We start from the raw sequence: 22,280 nt of genomic DNA, 5'->3' as shown, positions 1-22,280 counted from the left end.
TCCCGAACACTTGCACAGTGAAAGGACATAAATGTTTCACATACCGACGGGTTTGTCTACGGGTAACATGCCCAAGTACTGCACGTGGAACTTCTGGACCAGCTCAGTCTTTGGTGTTGGAAAATCTACTACAGGGAACAAAAGCAACAGATCTTTGTCAGTGGTTCCAACGTACACATAAAACACAGCCACCACCTGTGCCACAACAGCCTGTCTCTAGAGGGAGAAGCGGCGCACCTGCTCTGGGAGAACAGCGGGTCTTCCGCCACACACAGGGGCTCTGTCAATCAAAACCCCATTCAACTTTCGTTTCTCAGCAGGGAAGCAGGAACAGTTAGTTCTTGGTGTCTTAAAGCTGCTACTGTCCTTTTCATGCTAAATAACAGTTGTTGATGTCCTATTTGTTAGGTGGTTGATGCCCAGAGAGAATTTACTCACAAGGGGCACAGAGACAGGAAAAATAACTAAACAGAATCCCCCCAAATATCAATATATATATATTTTTATTTTATTGAAGTATAATTGGCACACAACATTATGTTAGTTTCGGGTGTCTAACACAGTAACTTGATACTTGTATATATTGCAAAACCATTACCATAAGTCTACTTAACATTCATCATCACAGTTACAAAAAAACTTTTTTCACATCAACCCACATATTTTTTTTTTTTAATTTTAAAAAAAAAATTTTTTTTTTCAACGTTTATTTATTTTTGGGACAGAGAGAGACAGAGCATGAACGGGGGAGGGGCAGAGAGAGAGGGAGACACAGAATCAGAAACAGGTTCCAGGCTCTGAGCCATCAGCCCAGAGCCTGACGCGGGGCTCGAACTCACGGACCGCAAGATCGTGACCTGAGCTGAAGTCGGACGCTTAACCGACTGCGCCACCCAGGCGCCCCTCAACCCACATATTTTTAAGCTAGCTGGTTCTTATCCCAGGCTGTACAGGAGTTATAAAATCACTAAAGACAATATTCTTTAATCTTGTCCTTTTTTGTAGCAATAAAACTCATCCTGGCCTTTTGTGCCTAACCCTATTGACACAAAATGAACTCTGTGCACAGGAGGCTCCCTGGGGCTGGTTCAGTGTGCATTTGTTGGGTTGAGCATGGTTTTTAAGGAGACTAGAAACGGCCGGGAGCCCTGTGAGACCTTCTGGCTCTTGACTAGGATGGACAGCACCATCGTGAAGACAGCAGATGCACTGACCTACCTTGCAAGGGAACGTCGAGATTCACATTGGTTCTTTCCTGTAAGGAACTGCAGGCCAGGGCTTTGGCATTCTTCCGTTCGGCCATAATCTGAAGGGGGGAAAACACACTGTGGTTTGTGGTTACAGACGCCCTGCCTGCAGCTATTCCGGCCAGTAAAGGGTCTGAGTGGGCTTTGCTTCCAAGCTAAGCTGGCTTTACATACAGTCTACTGCCTGACTTCCCACCCCTGTACTGCACACATGGAGAACTGTGCTCATTTTCCCCAGGGGTAACCGGTGAACGACTAGCCCTCAGAGCCCCCTGATTGTTTGGAACTCATTCTTCCACTCACCTGGCTCCTACCTCTAGTGAAACAACCCAAACAAATATCCTCTGCTGGCCCACTGAGGTCAGTGAGACACGCACAGTAACGGACTTTTCCCACTGCTTCTGAATGCTGGCTGTTAGGTACCCTCTTCCGGGCCCTGGGGATAGCGAATGAGTTCAAATCCCACCTTCGCTACTTACTAGCTGTGTGATCTTGGGCGAGTCACCTGACCTCTTGTGTCTCATCTCCTCTTTGCACGTTTATGTCCCCAGTGATAAGGTTATGTCAGTTTTGTCAGTGCTCAGCAATATTAGCTGCTATCGATCGGGGTTGTTATTCTTAAACTGTTCAATCTGTCAGCTGCCTACCACACTGGTTCTCTTCTGCTGGGGGCACTAACATCTCCTTTACTGAAAAGTCATCACTTCTCACTTCTGTTTACACAGTGCTGGTGGCTTAGGAGCCCAACCTTCGATGACCCAAAAGGTGACTCATACCTTCATTCCCAGCCCAAGCTTTCTGAAAATTCCAGACAGAACGAAAGTCACTTCTTCTCCAGAGCTCCACTCCACCCTTGTCTCGGCCTGCGCCCGGGACAGCAGGCAAGGAGGCGGCTGAGTTTAACAACATCAAATTTTTACTGAGCACGTCCTCTGTGCCAGGCCGTGTTCTGGGGGCCTTATGCTCCCCAAGGACAAAGATTTTTCTTTTCTGTTTTAGTCTCTGCTGTGTTCTTAGAACAGTCCCTGGCATGTAAATAGTGTTCAGCGGTGCCTGTTGCAGAAATGGAGGAAGAAAATGGCACCTGGGGAGTGTGCTGTAATGCTGTAACAGGTGCAGCCGGGCCCAGGCTTGTTGATGCACCAGTGTGAATCTGGGCTGGGGTAAACAGTGGTCTCGGGACCAGCACCCATCCTGTAAGTCCTGGTCACCTGCATCAGAGCAGCCGACTGGTCCCAGCTCCTACCCCTCCCTGAGGAAATGTGGCTGGCACCTGCTTTGTCCCCGCTGCCCAGCAGTGGCTACAGCCTGGGCGTGGCTAGCTCAGAGGAGCTGTAATGAGGCTGGGTCTTGACATCCGCCTCAAACCAGAAAGGTGACGTCCAGCAGAGGTGACGGTGAGGTCTGGTGTTTAGATTCAGTAAGTAAGTTTGGGGAGTAGAAAGGCCTGCCTGAAGGGCATCTGTGACAGTGTCCTGGGGACCTGGCTAATCACTATCTGAACACAAGACGGCAGGTGATATGGTTGCTAAAAATATCAATCACCCCAGTATTGCATCTTTGGAGGTCAAGGGACAGAGTGGCCCATGGTCTTTTCTCTACTGGCTCACCCTTAGAACACTGTGTTCATTCAGGGGGAACCAACTACAGTACGCTCAGAAGCAGGTGAGGGGCCTGGTAACCATGTGACCCAAAAGAGATGGGGGTGGGGGTTCTGGAGAAATGAGGGAGACAGGACAGATACTTGTCCAGCACTTCTAAATGTACAGGTACAGTTCACAGCTTCAAATGTTTTAAGTAATAAAGGGCTGCCCAGCAAACAGACAAGATGCAGGCATCTTTCCCTGTTGCTACAGATTTTACATCTCAAGTAAATACGCGGAAGTTCTAGAGAAGAGGACTTCAGGTCTACACAAGAAAGAACTCTGTAACAGTCAGCGCTGCTCATTTTAATAGAACAGCCTCCTGAAAAGTAGGGGGCCCTGTGGATGGAGGTCAAAGGAGGGACCAGGCAGAGGGTGGGGATGTTTCTAGCAGGACTTCTCTGCTGGAGGGAAGGAAGGCTAGTCCCGAGATGCCCGACTGTCTGTCCTCATTCTGAGGCTCTGTGACTCTGGTTAAGGAAGCAGGACCTCCCCAGTGTGAGACACTGACCACAGCCCTGCCTCACAGCCGGTCAGTTTCCATGAGCAGCTATGTGTCCTCCTGGAGTCAGTGTGGGTTCACGGCAACTCCCGGCTGCCTGCATTTGCATAGACACCCTCCTTTCTCCCTGTGTTTACTCTCAGATCAGGGGGCCCTGTCTCTGGAAAATCTGCCCTGACTCCTTTCCCCCTTTTCCCAGTTAGGCTCGGGGTACCCATCTCTACCACCTGGCCCGTCACTGTTCTGCCCACCTACCATCCTCCAAACTGTGGGGGGGTCAAAGGCTCCGCTCATTTTGTGGGTGGAGAGCCATTGAGAGCACCACCTGAAATGCAGGAGTACTTTTCCTGGGCTAAATACATGGTCTGCTCGCTTCTCCCTGAATGCAATGCACAGGTCGGCAAGCCCCCTGCCCCTGCCCTTTCACGGCCCCTTCCCTGCTCAGGCAGTGAGAAAAAAGAGAGGGACTGACCACAGTGTCCTGACCTGCCTTACCTTGGAACAGATTTCGTGGAGACTTGTGGCGATGGCTTTTGCTGGTGTGTCACATCGAAATACATGACATTTCAAAATTCGCGTATCTTTGTCTCTTGCTACGTAAGCAAAATCTCTGTGCAAACAAAATTTATCAGTATGTTAGAAAAGGAAACTTTACCAACACACCCTCTAGTGACGAATGTTAGCTGAGCAAGGAGCCGGTATGTCAGTGGTAAACAGAGTATGCGAGGGCTAAGAACAAAACGTAAACTTCAATAGCTACCCCAAAATGGAGGAGCAATTTCATGGATTTAAGAATTCATTTCTGGGGCGCTTGGGGGGCTCAGTCGGTTAAGTATCTGACTTCGGCTCAGGTCACGATCTCGCCATTTGTTGAGTTCGGGCCCCACATCAGGCTCTGTGCTGACAGAGCCTGGAGCCTGCTTCGGATTCTGTGTTTCCCTCTCTCTTAAAAATAAACATTAAAAAAAAAAAAAGTTTTTTAAAGAATTCATTTCTGAGTAAAAGAACTACAGTGTTTCCCCAAGTTAGTGTGCTGAACTCCTGGAAACTCTTACAGCCCTTAATGAAAAACCGAATTCTTGATGAACTTTCTCTCTAGTGTAACAACAAATGCCATGATTATAAAAGAGAAAAGGGGCTTGAGAAGAGCATGAATGTGCATGAGCGCTATTATGACAAACGCAGTGGTACAGCAGAGGCGGAACAATAGGGGCTGATGGGTAAACACGTGCACGGAGAATGCGTCGGACCCACAGCTGCAGGAGAAAGCGGACGGGCAGTCACGGGCTGGGCTGTGACACAAGGAGACACCGCAGACTGAAATCCCGTCAAAGGCGTTTGATTCTGTTAAGCGCGGCTCCCACTCCAGAGCCCGGGGTGACGGCGGCAGCATGGCACTCTATATCGTCAGCCCAGCCACCTCGGTGGGCGTGCAGCTGGTGCTGCGTGTTAGCATCTGTTCTGCTGATGAAAAGGATATCGACTGTGGCAAGACCTGGCCTCAAAAGAACCGGGCCGAACAACCAACCGTACAACTAAATTTCTTACTGTTCGTACTGGAGGACAGTGGTTTAAAGATCGAAGTGTTTAAGAACAATACACGCCCAGATTTACCCCATCTGGATCACAACGCGTTCTTTGTGTTTGTTGCTTAAGCCAGGATACTGTCTGTAAATGTAACCACACATGGATTTATTTTTAATGGTTCCTCTTAATAAAAGAACTGGTGGTCTTTTCACAGACCATGACGGCCGCTTTCTTCTAGATATCCTTGGCTTCTTTGGGAAGGCACAGGGATCTACCCACTGGAGGCCACGGCCATCATGGAGATGTGGCAGAAAAGCCTCCCCTGCATCGCACGCCATGTGCAGTGGGGGCTCCCGAACCCCGACCCCAGGTCAGGGCACTTCAGCCTCAGCCTGTCCACACCTGGCTTCAACACCTGCTCCCCCCAACCTTCTCCTTCCTCATGTTCTGTCTCAGCTGGTGTCCCCCATGCTAGAACCAGGAGGTCTTCTGGACTCCCCCTCACCCTCTGTACCCAACCCCTGTGTTTGTTTGGCCAGTTTTACCTCCCGAAAAACGTCCTGAACCCATCGCCCGTTGCCAGCCCTACGACCTCTCAGGCATTCTCAGCAGGTCTCTGCTCCCTGCCTTTGTGCACACGGTCTCCATGCCCTTGTCACCACGTGGGACCCGGAGATGAGCAGATCGCCCTTCCCAGTGCCGCGGTCACAACTTATGCACGTGGCACTTAGCACCGGGTACCATCGGTGTCTGTGTAGGAGCGTGTATTCCCCACAAGTCATTAAAGCTCTGTGAAGACGATCTGTGCCTTATTCATCCCCAATAGCCAGTTGAGGCCTGGCCATATAGGTACCGAGTGTTCCTTTCTCTTTCCAGCATGGGGCCTGCAGCACGCATCCTGATCTCCTGAAGGGTGAGCCGGCCCTCAGTCAGAGGCGTCAGGCTACACGGCAGTGGGCTGAGGGGTGGGTCTGGGTGAGGCGCTGGGCCCAGACTGACCGATGAGCACAGTCTTAAATTTTTTTTTTAACGTTTATTTATTTTTGAGACAGAGAGAGACAGAGCATGAATGGGGGAGGGTCAGAGAGAAAGGGAGACCCAGAATCTGAAACAGGCTCCAGGCTCTGAGCTGTCAGCACAGAGCCTGACGTGGGGCTTAAACTCACGAACCTCGAGATTATGACCTGAGCCAAAGTCAGACGCTCAACCAACTGAGCCACCCAGGTGCCCCGAGCACAGTCTTATTCTACACTGTGTTCCTGATGCCTTTCCATTCTGGTCTCAACCACCATCAAGACAACACGGTACAGTAAAACCTTGGTTTGCGAGCATGATTCGTTCTGGAAACATGCTTATGATCCAAAGCACTTGTCTATCAAAGTGAATTTCAAGAACCATTGGCTCAGTTGGGATCATGTGACATTCCGCGTCATGTACTACTTGTATTGCAAGACATCGCTCCTTTATCAAGTTAAAATTTATGAACAATGTTTGCTTGTCTTGTGGAACGGTTGCAGAGCAGGTTACTCGCAATCCAAGGTTTTATACTGTATTTAAAAAAGAAATGAGAGAGGGCCTCACTTTTGGAGACCATGCTCAAGGGAAGCCCTGTTTCTAGCTCCCAGCTCTCTGGCTTCTTTTCTTTCCTAAATGGACCCTAAAGGAATATACGTGGTGTCTTACCATGCACAACTGTTTCCCTTCAAAATTCCATGTTCAGGGGCACCTGGGTGGCTCAGTCGGTTAAGCGAACAGACTCCTGGTTTCAGCTCAGGTCATGATCTCATGGTTCGTGAGTTCGAGCCTCATGTTGGGCTCTGTGCTGACAGCCCAGGGCCTGCCCAAGATTCTCTGTCTCCCTCTCTCTCTGCCCCTCCCCCTGCATGCACGCTCTCTCTCTCTCTCTCTCTCTAAGTAAATAAAAAAAGTTAAATAAATAAATAAAGTTACGTTCAGCTGCGGTCAAATCTGTTTGGTTCTGTGGTCACCAACAACTCTGTGTGGATTTCTACAGTTCCAAAATTTGTCGCCCCTACTCTCCCAGCATCCTTATTCCAGCCAAGGAGCTCTCCTCTCTGCTCTGGAAAGGCAGGTCCCCACTCATGGCATCTCTTCTCACTTGGCGACCGCTGGTGTCCCTGCACTGTCAGGGGGGCACTGCTCCCTCTACTGCACGGTCCATCCAGCTCAAGAGCCTGCTGGGTGCCAGGACCTTGCTGGTGTCTAAATGCTTATTATAGTATATAAATTCTATAGCTTGCCACACACTACTTTTTGTAGTTCTTGCACAGATCTAACGTGTCTGTTGTCCCTCAGAGATAGTAAGGCAATGTCAGAGACCAACGTATCGGGATTCGGGCAACCCCGATTCCAGTCTCATTCCTGAATCCACTGAGCTATACAACCTCGGGCATGGAGTCTAGCCTCATCTCTAAGTGACAGAGTTGGATTAAAAAAAAAAAAAAAAAGGTCTCCCAGTTTCCTGTCTGGCTCTGATATTCTATGGCATAGCTTCCAAGGTCCACCCTGCTCTTCAGGACTGCTGGCCGGCCGGCATGTGCTGAAAGTGCAAGGTTACCACCAAGGAGGATGAAACAAGCCGTTATCAATAAGCAATGGATCATCCTATCAAACTTCAGCTCCACGCCCTCTGTTCTTTAATATGCAACCCCTCAGGAGTAATTTTTTAAAAAAATTATTATTATTAATCTTCATTTTCTTCTGGCTTCGGGGAAAGTGATTAATGCCTAAGGCAACCATCTGGAACCCACATCTTCCCAGAGGAGAGGCTCAGCCGCCAAAGGCTTTGTTTGGGGGATTCTGACAATTTTCTCTTTTTTCTTTTTTTTTTTTTTACAGCTTTGTCTTTTCTTGTTCCCTCTCAGGTACCAGGCTGATAGATCAGGAAGGTAGGAATCTGTCAGTTTGTGATGGTGAGTGAATCCCATAACTAACCCCTCCAGGTTTTCTATCTGCTTCCAAGGAAAAAAACCAGCATTCTCTCCTCACTGTGGAGGTCAAGTGATCTGTGTGTCTCGAGTCACCCTAAATAGCCGCAAGCTATACACGGAGGTCTGTCAGAAGCAGGTAAGTCCTCTCTTTCAGACCTGGGGCATACACAAGGTAAACAGCTTCCCTTGTGTGCAACGAAGTGCATGGCTCATCTAATTTCATTATTATTTAGAATGAAACCCAAACGTTGCTTAACTGGTGGTTTCAAAAGCTTGGCTTTCCGTAGGGCACCTGGGTGGCTCAGTCGGTTAAATGTCCAACTTCGGCTCAGGTCATGATCTCACGGTTCATGGGTTTGAGCCCTGTGTCAGGCTCTGTGCTGACAGCTCAGAGCCTAGAGACTGGAGCCTGCTTGGGATTTTGTGTCTCTGTTTCTCTCTGTCCCTCCCCTACTTGTGTTCTGTCTCTCTCTGAAAAATAAACAAACATTAAAAGAATTAAAAAAAAAAAAAAAAAAGCTTGGCTTTCCAGCATCCGATTTCTGAAAAGGCTGTTGGAATAGAACAATGACCCTTCTAGGATGCTCATCCTTAATCTCCAGAATCTGTGAATATGTCACCTCACATGGCCAAAATGTGATTAAAGATCTTGAGATGGGGCTGTTATCCTGAATTATCTGGTTGGGCCCAACACAATTACAAGGGAAAGAAGGAGGAATTTTGCTTATAAGTGAAAGAACAGAAGAAGGGGCCACCAGCCAAGAAAAGCAGGCAGCCTCTAAAAGCTGGAAAGACTTCCTCTTGGAGTCTTTAACCACATGGACACCATGATTACAAGTGCGACACTCGTTTTAGATTTCTGATCTCCAGAACTGTAGGGGGATAAATTCGTGTTGCTTTAAGCTACCGTTTGTGGTAATTTGTTAAAGCAGCAATTGGACTAATACGGCTGCCACTTGGCTTTATGTTCTAACTAAACTATGACATGATTAAAGACTTCTGTTTTTAAAAAATATTCAATTCCCTCCACAAATAGCTTCTGAGGCACTATTATGTGTCAGGCACCAGAGATGCAAACAGAGACAAGGTTCAGTCTCGGAAGCCCACTGTCTAATGATACGGACGTCCAGTGAGATTTGAGCTGCATCTTTTGGTATAGTAAGAACCTCACCAGGGTAAGAAGGGTAGTGGACGGTTCACAGAAGATTCAATGTGAGCACAAGCAAAAGCATGGAAGTAAGAAAGTCCACAGAGTGGTGTGGTAAGGGGCCAAGGGTGACTGCAGGGAGGCTGTATGTGTGGCCAATCAGCAGTCTGGCCATCTGAGCCTTGCAGTATGGCATGTGACCCCACATGAGAGCAGTTTTGAAAACTTTCTTTGGGTGGAACACAGTGGGTCAAGGGAGCACCCCCCTATGTCAACATAGTAGCAGAGGATGAGCCTGATGCGGGCTAAGTTAGCATCTGTGAGAACAGGGTGGAGGAGACAGATGGAAGGGAGGTGTTGGAAGGACGGCTGACACTGATGGGTGTGATGAGGGGAGAACCCAGAATAACTCTAGGGTCCTTGCTGGACCAACTAAGTGCCCTCACATCGAGGTGGGGGGAGGAGAGGGATTTGGTGAAGGAAGCTCATGAGCTCCATGCTGGGCAGGAAGTGTGAGGTGTTTGAGGGTCTCCAGGTGACCAGGGCCACCAAACAGGTGGACGCTTAGTCCCTGAGCTCAGGCCTGTGGTCTGGACTAAAAACATGGACCTGTGGGCAGCAGTAGTCAGGAGAGCAGAAGAGAGTGTAGAGAATGAGAAAAGACAAAACGAAGCCTGGACCGAAAGAGAAAGGCATTAAAAGGCCCGGTTGAGGCAGGAGGGCCCAATGAAAGGGTGGAGAAAGTGTTGGGGAGGGGGGCAAGCCCAGGACAAGCTGGTCCCAAAGGCATCCAAAAAAGAGGGTTTCAGGAGAAGTCTCCAGGGCTGCAGAGGCTGTGCAGCAGGAGACAGGCTATTCGGTCTTAGCAACCAACAAGAAGGGAGGGAACTCTGTGGTGACCTTGGCGTCCTGGGCCTTTTCCCTGGAGAAGGGAGTGGGTCCCAGCTTTAGGAGACTGAGGAGTGTGGGACCTCCTGAGTACAAAAGAACACAGCACATCTGCTTATTTTTTTCTCCCTTAAACTTCTCATCCTGGAACCTCTCAAACACGCACAGAAGTAGAAGAGATAGTCCATGAACTCCCCATGTCCCATCATCCAGTTTCAACAATGATCAAGACATCGTCCAACTTGGCCTTTCAGAGAGACATTTTCCAATCAGTGTTAGGGTTCTAAGAGACCTTATGCTCACATGTAAGAGCACTCCGACCTTTTCTAGAGATCTTCCTGTGTCCTGAGGGGAACAAGAAACCTCCACAGCTATAGTGTTCCTGACAGACTGCAAGCCTACGCTGTTGTGATGGGCCTAGGGCCACGTGGGAATTTGGGAGAAAAAGCACCAGGTGCCACCGGGGGTCACACAGCCAGGCAGGGCCCAAGGTGGCTCTGACACTGCATGAGGCGGAGGGTCAGCCCGCTGCTGGGGCATCTTAGGAACCTTTGCCTACAGAGCCCTCAATGGCTTTCCTGCCACCTGCCACCTTCCCCCCTTCTTTCCTCAGAGCCGCCAGTAGCCCTTGGGCTATACAGCTACCTGGCTTCCACGGCTCAGATGGGCTTCTATGCCTCCCCCAGCGACCGACCGGGTACTCTGGTGGTCATGCACCCCCCCAGGGCTTTGGCGTGCTCATTTAAAACCACAAAGCTGGTCCAAATGATCTCTGAGGTCCAGTCAGAACACAGCTCCTACTTTTTCCAACAGAGTTTTCCAGATGTCTGAGACATGCTGTCTGACACTCAGCAGCAAGAACCAGTTTTGTCCTTTGCTCCAGCTTGCTCCATTTACAGTGCTGGATGAGGAGCCATTTGCCAAAAGAGGCGCTGTTCCAGTCCCCTGCTCCCCACACATTTATTTTGTGCGGTCATGGGAATCACAGTGTTTCCTTTAAAAACCAGGAAGTGATGCCCCCCGCCCCCGCCACCCAGTATGGTAGAGCAAGTCTTGTGTTAAAAGCCCAGTGTGACAGTGTCATGATGTAGTGATGTCTTACTGGTTTTTTAATAAGTCCCTTTTGTATAAAACAAAAGCAAGAAAGCCCCCAGGAAGTGGAAGGCTTATAGCCGTAGCTATCTGTGCCCCTTCCTTAAACTTGAACAGAAGTGAGCACCTTTCATCTTTTGTTTACGGCGCCCTTGTGTTTCCAACTCTCTACTCCTTTTGCTGTTCTCGTTGGTAATTATTCCCCCAGAGGACCAGCCTCCAGTTCTGCCAGGGAAAAATGTCAGCGCTAAGAATCTTACATGACAGCCTCAAATTTCTTAATGGCAAGGAAAAAGGACAAAAGAATGCTTTTATTGTTCTCAGTTGAACAGCATTTTAATCACCCTGTAGGGGCTTAATCCATCTTTATGGAATGAATGAAGACATGATTCTTTATTCAAATGGGTTCTATTAAAAAAGAGCCAAGACAGAAGTATTCACCCTTTTCCTCCCTCTCTCTCCCACAACCCTCTTACATAAATGGAATTTGCTTCTGTGCTTCTCTCTCCTCAAAAGGAACTTACAAGGCACCTTCCGACCTCTTAGAGGTTAGCCAGGCTAACATTAAAAACCCCTGTCTACAGATGCCCAGAGAGGTGGTACCTAGGATATTTCAGTGATATGAAATCTTATTTGCTTATTGAATCAGCCTGTTCCACTGCAGGAATGCTCCTGGTGAGCCAACATACATATTTTTTCCTAAATAACGACCTGAAATTTGCCTCTCTGCAACTCTGGCCTGTGGGACCGAACTTTGCCTTCTTTTTTTTTTTTTTTTTTAATTTTTTTTTAACATTTATTTATTTTTGAGACAGAAAGAGACAGAGCATGAACGGGGGAGGGTCAGAGAGAGGGAGACACAGAATCTGAAACAGGCTCCAGGCTCTGAGCTGTCTGCACAGAGCCCAACGCGGGGCTCGAACTCAAGGACCGTGAGATCATGACCTGAGCCGAAGTCGGCCGCTTTTAACTGACTGAGCCACCCAGGCGCCCCCCGAACTTTGCCTTCTGAAGCAGCCCCACACGAGCCGACCCTGTCAGCTGCAGTACAGCCCAGGCTTGTCTGGGAGTGACTTTCTCCCCTCTTTTCTAGGAGATTCCCTTCCATTCAGACTCTCACCAAATCTCCGCTGCTAGCAGTCCTTACCCAGTCTCCACAAAAAGATAACGCCTTCCATGTAATCTGTGTTTGCTCAGGTCAAAAACATGTTTGATGCTGGGAATTTGTGAAGGCTGGCATTCAATTAATGGGAGTTGTCATTATAAATGAGGAAAAAGAAGTCAAAGAAAAAGCCTCCTTTGAAATCCTGTCTCCTTATCCAAGAGTGATATTTTCATAATTATTTGCATTCATATGAATTATATTAAGACTTGCTGAAATATATAAAGACGCTTTCCTCCCTGCTTATCTTTCTGTAGAATCTTACAAGCCAGAGTTGCTTTAACTTCACAGGACAGGACCCACATGCAAATAAAGACAAATAGCAACAAAGAGATTTGATGCAAACATTACATGTCTAAGCCCTTTATGACCAAGGGCTTTATCCCCACTTTGTGTTACCTGCACAGGGCCCGGAGGGAGGAGGAGTCTTGTTTTCAAGACTGTTTGCACTTCTTTGCCTCAATGCTCTTATTTTCTTTTCTTTCTTTTTTTTTTTAACGTTTATTTATTTTTGGGACAGAGAGAGACAGAGCATGAACGGGGGAGGGGCAGAGAGAGAGGGAGGCACAGAATCGGAAACAGGCTCCAGGCTCTGAGCCATCAGCCCAGAGCCCGACGCGGGGCTCGAACTCACGGACCGCGAGATCGTGACCTGGCTGAAGTCGGACGCTTAACCGACTGAGCCACCCAGGCGCCCCTCAATGCTCTTATTTTCTGACTGGACTTTGAAAATCTCATTTTGGGGGTGGGAGGAAGGGAGAGGAAGAAAGGGGATGAGAAAGCCATCCTCCTAGATGGCCAATCAGAATGTTACCCACACACGAATTTTTGTTTTTTTTAATTTTACCCACTGGCACATCAGCAGGCATCACTAATTTCACAAAGCTCTTGCTCTAGCTTTGTAAACTCAACTTTCTTTCTCCTTCGCAAGCTTAAGCAGATGCTAAGCACAAATACGCGAAGTTCCTGGGATGCCCGTTCAGAGGGCATTCCAGTAACTCATCACCTGGGTAAACACACATTCTCCACAGGGAATCCTTCACTAGGCACTTCCGTGAGACATATAAGCTGTGTCAACAGATTTGAAATTCTACCATCTGCAAATAATCAAGGTGGCTTTGGTGGACCAGAATTGGTATTCATATTCAGAGCTTCCAGAGAGGAGACCTGAATAAATACAGAGGGGGCAGGAGCTAGTGAACATCTTGAAAATATCCTCACCATTGGTTCAGACAGGCCCTCTCATTACTTCAGATGAGGGAGCTCCCATGCCTCATCCTCTGGAAGCTTCCACCACCTCCAGAAGTTACAGCCTCCTCAAAGATAATTAAAGATTCAGTCAAGTTTGCAGATTCTTGTAACCATACCCTCGGGAAGACTGATTCTGGAAGTGTTGCCCACTCAGTCGATGCTGTCTCCCTTCCCCTCCTCACCACTGAGCACTGACGGCTGGGCCCCAACCAGGCGGGAGCTCCCCTGAAATCGACTCCAATGCAAAGAGGCGACTGCCTACATCTCTTCACTTTGCCAAGCAGTAACCACAACCATTCTTTCAAAAAGAGAAATTTCAGAGGCACCTGGGTAGCTCTGTCGGTTAAGCGTCAGACTTCGACTCAAGTCACGATCTTGTGGTGCGTGAGTTCGAGCCCCCTGTCGGCTTGCAGCCCGGAGCCTGCTTTGGATTCAGTGTCTCCCTCTCTCTCTCTGCCCCTCCCCTGCTCACACTCTGTCTCTGTCTCTCCCTCTCTTTCTCCAAAAAAATAAACATTAAAAAAAAAATTTTTTTTAAAGAGAAATTTGAAAACTTTCTTCTACCATCAAAAACGGAGCTTTAATTAAGTGATAAAGTGTGGAGCTTAAAGCCCCCAGTCAGCCAAATGGGCCGGTTGACACTGAGCGCTGGAAACACACACACACCTGAGGTACAAACACCTGCTTTTCACTTCAGAGTTATACCCTTTCCAGAGTTTGTTCATCTAGATGTGGGAAAGGAGAAGAATCCATATACTTTGACTAATAATCGAGATTGAAATGGAGTCAGTCCTTCTGGCCACCAGACTGCAGTCAAACCTTCCCAATGAAACTCCAGAGAATACGTAATTTAAGCCCTAATATTAATTCTTCAAGAAGCATGACAAGGCTGATACAACATGGGACCCAGTGTTAGTATTTCTCCTCACGTTTACTCCCCAGCATGCGGCTGCGACCCCTCCCAGCCATAACCGAAGTGACCGCGTTCCCGTTACACCTTCATCACTTTTGCCCATCGACTTCCCCAAACAGGGCCAAACGCAACAGAGGGTCGGGGGCCCAGATGCAACTCCATACTCTGTTCTACGTGAGGACACATAAGAATGATGACGACAGAAGGTTAAACAGAACACAGTTCTGCTTTTCAAAGACAACGACGTCTGTGGGGGTGGCAATATGGCATGAAGAAAGCGAGTGAGCTGTGCCAAACACTTAAAAGACACCACGAAGAGGGAGAAGTGAAAATCGGTTGGTTACCTCTCTCTGAATCCGGGAAGGCATGAGGGAACAGAGCAGAAACAACACGTTAGCATTCACACGGCATCCAGAAAATAAAACAGTCCCGTTAACGGCAACTCCAAGCGCTGACATCCCATCCCTTTTCCCAACTTTGCTGCAACGAATAGCCCTTCGGTGCTTATTTTAGCCGAGCTCTGTCGCACAGAAGTGTGTATTTCGAGCCATGTTACGATGAAGCCAAGAGATGCCAGCTGAGTTTAGAGGCAACATATCAACCGGGGGAGGTAATCAAGCTTAAAATATCACAGTCAAATACAAGAAACTGTTTGCGGTAAACACTGGCAAAGCACTTATCTTCATTTTCCAGCCCCACCTGCTCCCAATAAACAATGTACAGAAACAATGATGTGGATACAGCCTTACCTGTTTTACTAACTTCTGACATTCTATTAATTGAACTACAACATTATAGTCTAGGTACGTTCACTCAAACGCATCATGAGAAGGCAACAGAGCGGGAGTGAGCAGAGACAGCAGAAGGTCAAGGGCAGAGGTGGGATGTGGGAGGGCCGGCAGGGGGAGGAATCATGTGTCAGGGAAGAGAGGACTGGAAGCGGAGAAGGGACGAGAACAACTTCAGGTTTGGGGCCGAATGCTCAGCTGTCGTGTGCTGCCAGGGTGACCCTAAAGAAGTCACTTAACTTCTTGACCCAAAGAGCCCACCATCCCCTTGGTCTTATCACAGCCAATCTGAAAGGGCCTGAGGACCACAGACTTTCTAGATGGGTCACATGCATGCAGGTAAACACAGAGCAAGCAGACTGAAGAGGCAGGAGGCACCAGATAACCAGAAGGAAGGGGAGAAACTCAACCTTCGCAGAAACCTGCTGTTTCAGGTGCCCTGTGGCCAGGGTCACGGAGCGGCCAGCAGGACCCTGCAGACACGAGAGCTCAAATCATGGTGTGAAACAGCAAGTACGCAGGGTAGTGAACCACAGTCATGAAGCCGAAAGACAGACCTCTGCATCCTGACACAGAACCATGACCGTGACATATTATCTATCAAGTGGGAAATCAAACAAGCAAGCCGTCCAGACTGCAGATACACGGTCTCATACGAAAAACAAGAAAGTTGGAGTGTGTTTTTTAATATCCACATAGTAACATATCTGGAACATCATAACATGCAAATCGTCAACTGTTATCTGGAGGGAGGGCGTTACGGAGCATTTTCTTTAATACATTTGTTTGAATATTCTCCAATAAGCACATGTGACTTTTGTACTACAGATGTGTAAATATCTACTTCACTATTTCAGGGACCCCACTGTAGTCAGTGCACCCCAAAGCACGGGTGACAGTACTGTAACATAGGCGACTGCCACACAGTGACACCCCAACAGCTACCCTTTCTTGAGTTCTGGCTCTGTGTTGCCCAAACAGCAACCCAATGAGGTAAGTTTTACCGTTCTCACTGATAAAAAGGTAAACAAGTTTAGAGAGGTTGAAGAACTTGACGAAGGTCACACGGCGAGTACATGATGAAGTTAGGGTTTGGTGTGGGTCGGCAGGACTCTCTGATCCTAGGCTTCTCACACTGTACCCATGATGGGCACCCCTTCCTCATTCACGGTCCTGTAGAACCACCTCACGGTTTGTCTCCCGAATGGCTCAGAGGGTTACCACGCACAGGTGTTCAAGACAGGAGCAAAGGTTTTGGCAAAGAACCTGGGGCTTTACATGCACAGGGGAACCTCCTTCCTTTTCCTTGGCCTGTGAACTTTTGTTGGGGGGAGAAGGTGGCTGAAAATTCACAAGAGAGGCCCTTTAGGCTGAGTACGTAGACAGAGCTGTGTTCAGACCCCTCCGGTAGCTGTGTTCCCCTGGGTACGTTACTCACCGTCTCTTTTTCCCGGGCTCCCTCTATGTGCCAGGCACACTGTGTTAGGTGGTGCCCCCCCTTCGAAACTGCTTCCTCATCAGTGCAAAGGGGAGAAGGACACGTGGCTCAGGGTAATCATGAGAATTAAATGAAATGAGACGGTGTGGGTACAAGAGTACCCGGCGTGTAACAAAGTGCAATAAACTGCTTCCTTCCAGTTATCTTCACTGAGTCATCTGCCGGTTTCATGTCTCCGCTGGGTCATGCTGGGCAGCACTGGAAGTGAAGTGTCTCCCATTGGAAGGGAAATCACTGGGGACCCTCTCCTCAGATTGGCTGGGCACTGTTTACCACAGGTTGAGGGGAACTCACCTGTTGCTCGTGTCCCTCTGTCAAGGTTAGTCTATGGACGTAATTACAGATCATCACCAAAGGATCCGAAGACCTGGGTTCTAGTCCCACACTGAGCACTAGGTAAGTCTCTTAACCTCTCTGAGTCTCGGTTTCTCATTTCAGATGAGATGGTTTCGTGCTCAGATTTTTTTTTTTTTTTTAAATCAGAAAAGGGTCTGTTAGAAAGCTTGGACTCTTAAAAACAAAAAAAGAATGAGCCACTAGCATTTCCCTGGCTAGCTTTTAATTTTTTACTCTTAATAAAAAGCCTATGCCTACTGTATGGCAAAAGCTTTGCCTGATAATGTTCAATCTAGAGACTTTAGAATACACTCTGTTTCTTTTGGGTATAATTACCATGGAAGCCTTGGGTATTGGATTAGATCAGACCCATTATTAGCGATTCATTTAAGGAAACAGCATCTATATGTAGCCACTGAGTTTTTTTTCCCCTGAAGGTGGAACTTGGAAAAATGATACTGCAAACTCTTACCAAGGTCCATTCTTTTGGGGTTAATAGACACTGCTTGATTTGAGTATGGAAGTAAAAGCCTGCCACAAATAGGGACCTGAGAGCGATCTTTGAAATGTCTTTCAAAAAACGCAGAAGAGTCAAAGCGGCAGCTGCTTCACTGATTTAACACCTTATAAATTTGCCAAGAAGGAAACATCAGCCCAGAGCTGGGCTCCTGCATGAGGAGCATCCTTCCAGGAGGCTAAGTGTAGACTCAGGCACAAGCTGACTCCCTTCTCACTGTACGAGATGCAGTGCGAAGAATTCAACTCCGGGATTAATTCCACACCAGCCACGCACCCAAGGCCGCCTGATCAGTATGCTCTCAGCAGCTACTTCTTGGGAAAATGAACGTGGGAGTAATTGGCAATGTTTTCATTAAAATAAGCCTGAAATAACAGAACTACTTGGCATGTGTAACTGGGCATCCAAATGAATAGGAAATTCCTCAAAATAAACAGCACACCAGAATGACAATTCCTATTCCAGCTTTTGGAGGAGGACGCGCCTATCCCCCAGCACAGCGGCCTACTTCATATGTGACACACACCCTCTACTTTTCACAAACTGAGCACGTAAAGCAAAGACCTGCCAGCGTGCTTCTCGCTCCATTTTTACAGAAGTCTGTTTCATGCTACTATCTGACGCCTGTCTTTCATCACTGGGGGGTCCTTGGGTGCCTTTCGAGCACCAGCGCAGACCAGCATTAGCCACAGGACAATGAAGCAAAAACTGTGAAACTTTATGAAAACTTTCCTATCAACTCCTGAACCTGGCTGTCTTATTTTTTCTCCCAGCTTCAAGGTTTTTTGTTTTTGTTTTTCTTCCCTCCCTGACATTTATTGGCTGTTTGCCCTTGGTCAAGGCCCTTAGGCTCTTTGTTCTTCAGTTTATTCATCTGTAAAATGGGACTAATAGTGGCACTAACCGCCGAAGAGTGCTGTGAGGGTTATACTCCTTAATCCGCGTAAGGCTCACGGTGTGAGAACATCCAATGTGGATTCGACATGCATACTAAGCAGTGTACTAACCAGGAGGTCTGTGGAGAGGGTCTCCTAACCTGATTTGGATCTTGCAACCTTTTGGAATCTGATGAAAAAGTTCCAGAAAGAAATGTGCATGGACCCACAATTTTACGCACAACCTCAGGAGGATGGGGAGAAGGTTCAATAACCCCTGAAACTCATTTACAGACCCCTTCAAATCCACATCCTGCAGGTAAAAGAGCTCTGAACCGAATTCTGGATTTATGCAAATTTACCATCTGGTGTCTGGAATTTCAGGGAATTCAGCTCCGGGAAGGGCTCTGTCCTTCCCAGGACCAAATGGTGCCAGAAGCACCTGTCTTTGTCGAGTGTGCCTTCATCTGCCAGCTAGTTTGCTCCCCACCTCCCTCTCCTGCCCCCCAGCACCGTGCAGCCTGTTAGCCTGCAGAACTTGCAGAAGCAGGGAGTCAGAGTTCCAACAGGACTAAGTGTGAGGAAGAGGATCTAAAGTGGTGTAAGGTTATTGAAATTCAAGGCACATTCTTCTAAACAAAGGACTTTCTCATGCCACTGGAGAGAAGACACAATAGTTACCAGCCAGCTTACTAATGAGGGAAAGAGGGATATTTGAGAGCAACAGGAAATGAATTTTTGGTGGCTTTTTCGTTTGTTTTTTTTTTTTTTTTTTAAGTCCCTGTTTGAAGACAGCAAGAATTAACAAGGTCTGCTTTCGTTTGGGCTGTGCTACAGTAAAACAACAACAAAACAACCTTGCTTCTCTGAGTATCTGTGAAGACAGAACACACGTACACATACAACTTATACTTACTTCTCAAGTGAGAAATAACTCATGCCATGTTACGGTTTCAAGGTTTAAAGTTCAGGGCAAAATCAAAGGGAAGAATTATGTAAATTATACCCAAACTGTGAAACCATGGTCTGGCTTCCTTCCTGAAAGCAGAGGGAGAGAAACAAAGAATACTCAGAAGGCTCCTCTCTGGCTTTGACACAGTAGAGGGAAGAAGACCAGTCTATATTAGGGAAGTGGTTTCCATGTGAGAAGTGTCACAAGGACATAAAGTACCAGGAAGATATAGACAAGACTCCCAGTTAACACCATGGTGAGTCTGTGGGTGAATTCTCTTCCATCGCACGCACCCAGCCGTGGGCAGGGTCTCGTTCGGGTAAGGCGCATTCCTAAATCTGTTTCTAAATTTCCAAGAGGATTTAGGGCTATCACTACACACAGCCAATCCTCCTTTCTTTGCGCACACAGGAGTGCTAGCATAGCTAACACAAAGAGCCAAGACATTTGATCATTTGATTTTTGGAAACTTCCATCTAGATACAAGTACTCTTGATGTTCTGTAAACTCAGTGATACCTCAGCAAAAACAGACATCAACGCTACGATGACTGACTAATAACGAAATCACAACAGCAGCTCCCATTTTATTGAATGTGCTGCCCACCCAGGCTCTGTGCTTGGCACACGTTATCGCCAGGCTACACGGTTAACTCTGTGTGGGAGAACCAAGATTCCAGGACTTTCACTTTCAAACCCCCATCACTAAAGAGTGGTACATCTACAAATGGAACCTGAGGGTCTGCCTGCCAGGTCTCTCCTCCTTTGTTGTGTGGTTCTAGGGCACCAGGCACCCGAGCCTTCCTCCCTCCCAGCTAAGGGGCTCTCCTCAGGACCCCAGCCCTCGATGAAGACAGGTGGTCTCAGCTCTCCGCTCCTATCTCTATCCTATTGGATTTTTGGTTACACCACTGCTGGACCTGGTGACAAAAAGTAAGTGTGCTCTATTTGGTTTAAATGATGTTCCCAGGCAAAGGCTGAGGGTTTCATCCTTTGCACAGCAGCCGATTATCCTGTTGCTGCCCTGCTTATGATCCCCTCCCAAACCCCCTGCCTCACCCACAACCCGCTGGGCTCCAGCCACACTCTGATCCTTCTGTTCTCTCATACACATGCCTTGACCTTCTGCCCTGGATGACTTATGCCCACAGGTCTCCCATGGGAAGGCTCCTCCTTATTGTCACCACTTCCAAAAAACCCTTCCAGGCCACCCAGTCATTGCCAACACTTGCAGCCATCCAACACTACCCTGCTTGGTCATTGTTCCTCCTTCCACCCCACAAAAAAGTAAAATCTGTGTGAGCAGGAACTTTCCTACTGTGTTCACTCACCACCGTGTAAGTGTTCACTCACCACTGCCCGGCACATTGTGCCACGTAATCAGTAAATGATTCTGAATGAATGAATAGAATGAATGAATAACTAAACAGGGTGAACAAAGAACCCCCCGCCTCCTAACTCCTGATCATGTCCGTAAGAACCTAAGGCAATGATCCTGTGAATAACACAGAGTTGGCTGAATTTCTTTTTCCCCTGTTCTGATCATCACAGATGGTACTTTAAAAATGACTTTAGTTCATATTCCGTTTTCATGTCATCTGAAACCACAATGTTAATGAAACATATACCTCATAGGAATGAGCATGGAGGAAAGTTGTGGAAAGATTATCAATCTCTTGTGACTCTATCTGAAAGTGAAACAAATCTATACTTTGATCATCGCCAGCAGAAACCACAATAATGCTTCCAGAGCCCCTAACTAGATTCCTCCTTCAGAACGTTTGTCTAAATGAAAAATGGCTTCTCTGCTCCTGAAGAAATCAATATATAAATTTCCATTGTATATTGATTTCTATCAAGACTTATCAGCTCCTCGGATAATTTTCTTTATATCTGTACTCTAAAAGAAATAAACCTTTGCTTATCACTTAGGGAAAAGACTCCAGACAACACATTTCCATATACACTAAGGCAGAGGACACATGAGGAGCTGGACCACAAAGCATCACAGAACATTCCCGACAAGGCTATCTTGGCAGGAGTTAACTTTTTGACACAATTTGAAAGAATACCCATCTTTCCCATTCAATAAGGTTACTTTTTATATGCGGCTAGTCTCCTTGTTCCAGACTCTTTTTTCTTCTCTGTCGAATATAAGAAATCTTTAAAACCCAAAAACCACAATCTCATCACCGTAGCATTCTATTTTCACTGTCTGAGTGTACCTTTCTTTTATTGTCCATATTTGTTCATATTTGACAAATGCAATAACCGTACCACCTTGAAGAAGCTGAAGTGTGGGCTTGGGGCGTTTGAATAATGGTTTGTCACAGAAGCACCCCAAACAGCCTGACCTTCTCCAGGAATTGTCTGGAGGCTGGTTTTCAGAATACCTCAAAGCTGGCCAAAAGCGACTGAACTTTCTAACTTCTGAAGGACAAGGTCCCTATTTCAGCTGTCACTGTGGGTTCCACTCTGGTCCTTTAAATCAGGGGTGGAAAACTATGGCCCCAGGATCAGAGACCATCCGCCTCCTGTCTGTTCTTATAAAGAGTCAGTGGAACACAGCCACACCCACTCGTTTCCCCTTGTCTACGGCTGTTCTTGCGCTACGATAACAGAACTCGAGTGGCTGAGTTTACCCACAGAGCCCCAAATATTCAGCATCAGGCCTTTTCCAGAAAAAGCATCCAACCCTGCTTAGATGACAACCTGATCCAGGGGTTGTAACATACAACGTAGACCAACACTGAGATTAGGACCAGCTAAATGATTTGTGAAGCCCAGTGCAAAATGAAAATGGGAGGCTCCTCGTGAAGAGATTAAGAAGTGCAAAGTGGTTAGAGCAGAGCATTAACCTGAGCACGCACTAAACCTGTCCAGCAGCCTGAGATGCTGCAGTGATCCTAGTTGCGGGTGACCAAACGCCAAGGCCAGCTAGAAACTATTCTACCCACATGCGGAAATAAGAGTGTTTCCAATCTGTAGCTTC

The 22,280-nt window shown here is 47.4% G+C and overlaps 1 protein-coding gene across 18 annotated transcripts in view; it reads right to left on the bottom strand.

Annotated features, from left to right (window-relative positions):
* APBB2 (amyloid beta precursor protein binding family B member 2) overlaps positions 1-22,280 on the bottom strand; it is a 381,239-nt gene that overhangs the window by 9,831 nt on the left and 349,128 nt on the right. For 7 of the 18 annotated variants that reach the window (XM_043572780.1, XM_043572793.1, XM_043572782.1 and 4 more), the window contains 4 exons: positions 14,668-14,673; positions 3,888-4,002; positions 1,219-1,306; positions 45-128 (listed from right to left, as the gene is read on the bottom strand). In XM_043572780.1, the coding sequence (XP_043428715.1) occupies positions 45-128; positions 1,219-1,306; positions 3,888-4,002; positions 14,668-14,673 (293 nt within the window). The remainder of the gene's footprint in view (positions 1-44; positions 129-1,218; positions 1,307-3,887; positions 4,003-14,667; positions 14,674-22,280) is intronic. The other 11 variants (XM_043572784.1, XM_043572794.1, XM_043572785.1 and 8 more) reach the window with 3 other exon arrangements.

This window comes from Prionailurus bengalensis, chromosome B1, assembly GCF_016509475.1.
Source record: "Prionailurus bengalensis isolate Pbe53 chromosome B1, Fcat_Pben_1.1_paternal_pri, whole genome shotgun sequence".
Lineage (NCBI taxonomy): Eukaryota > Metazoa > Chordata > Mammalia > Carnivora > Felidae > Prionailurus > Prionailurus bengalensis.
This window is presented reverse-complemented; position numbering and strand designations above follow the sequence as displayed.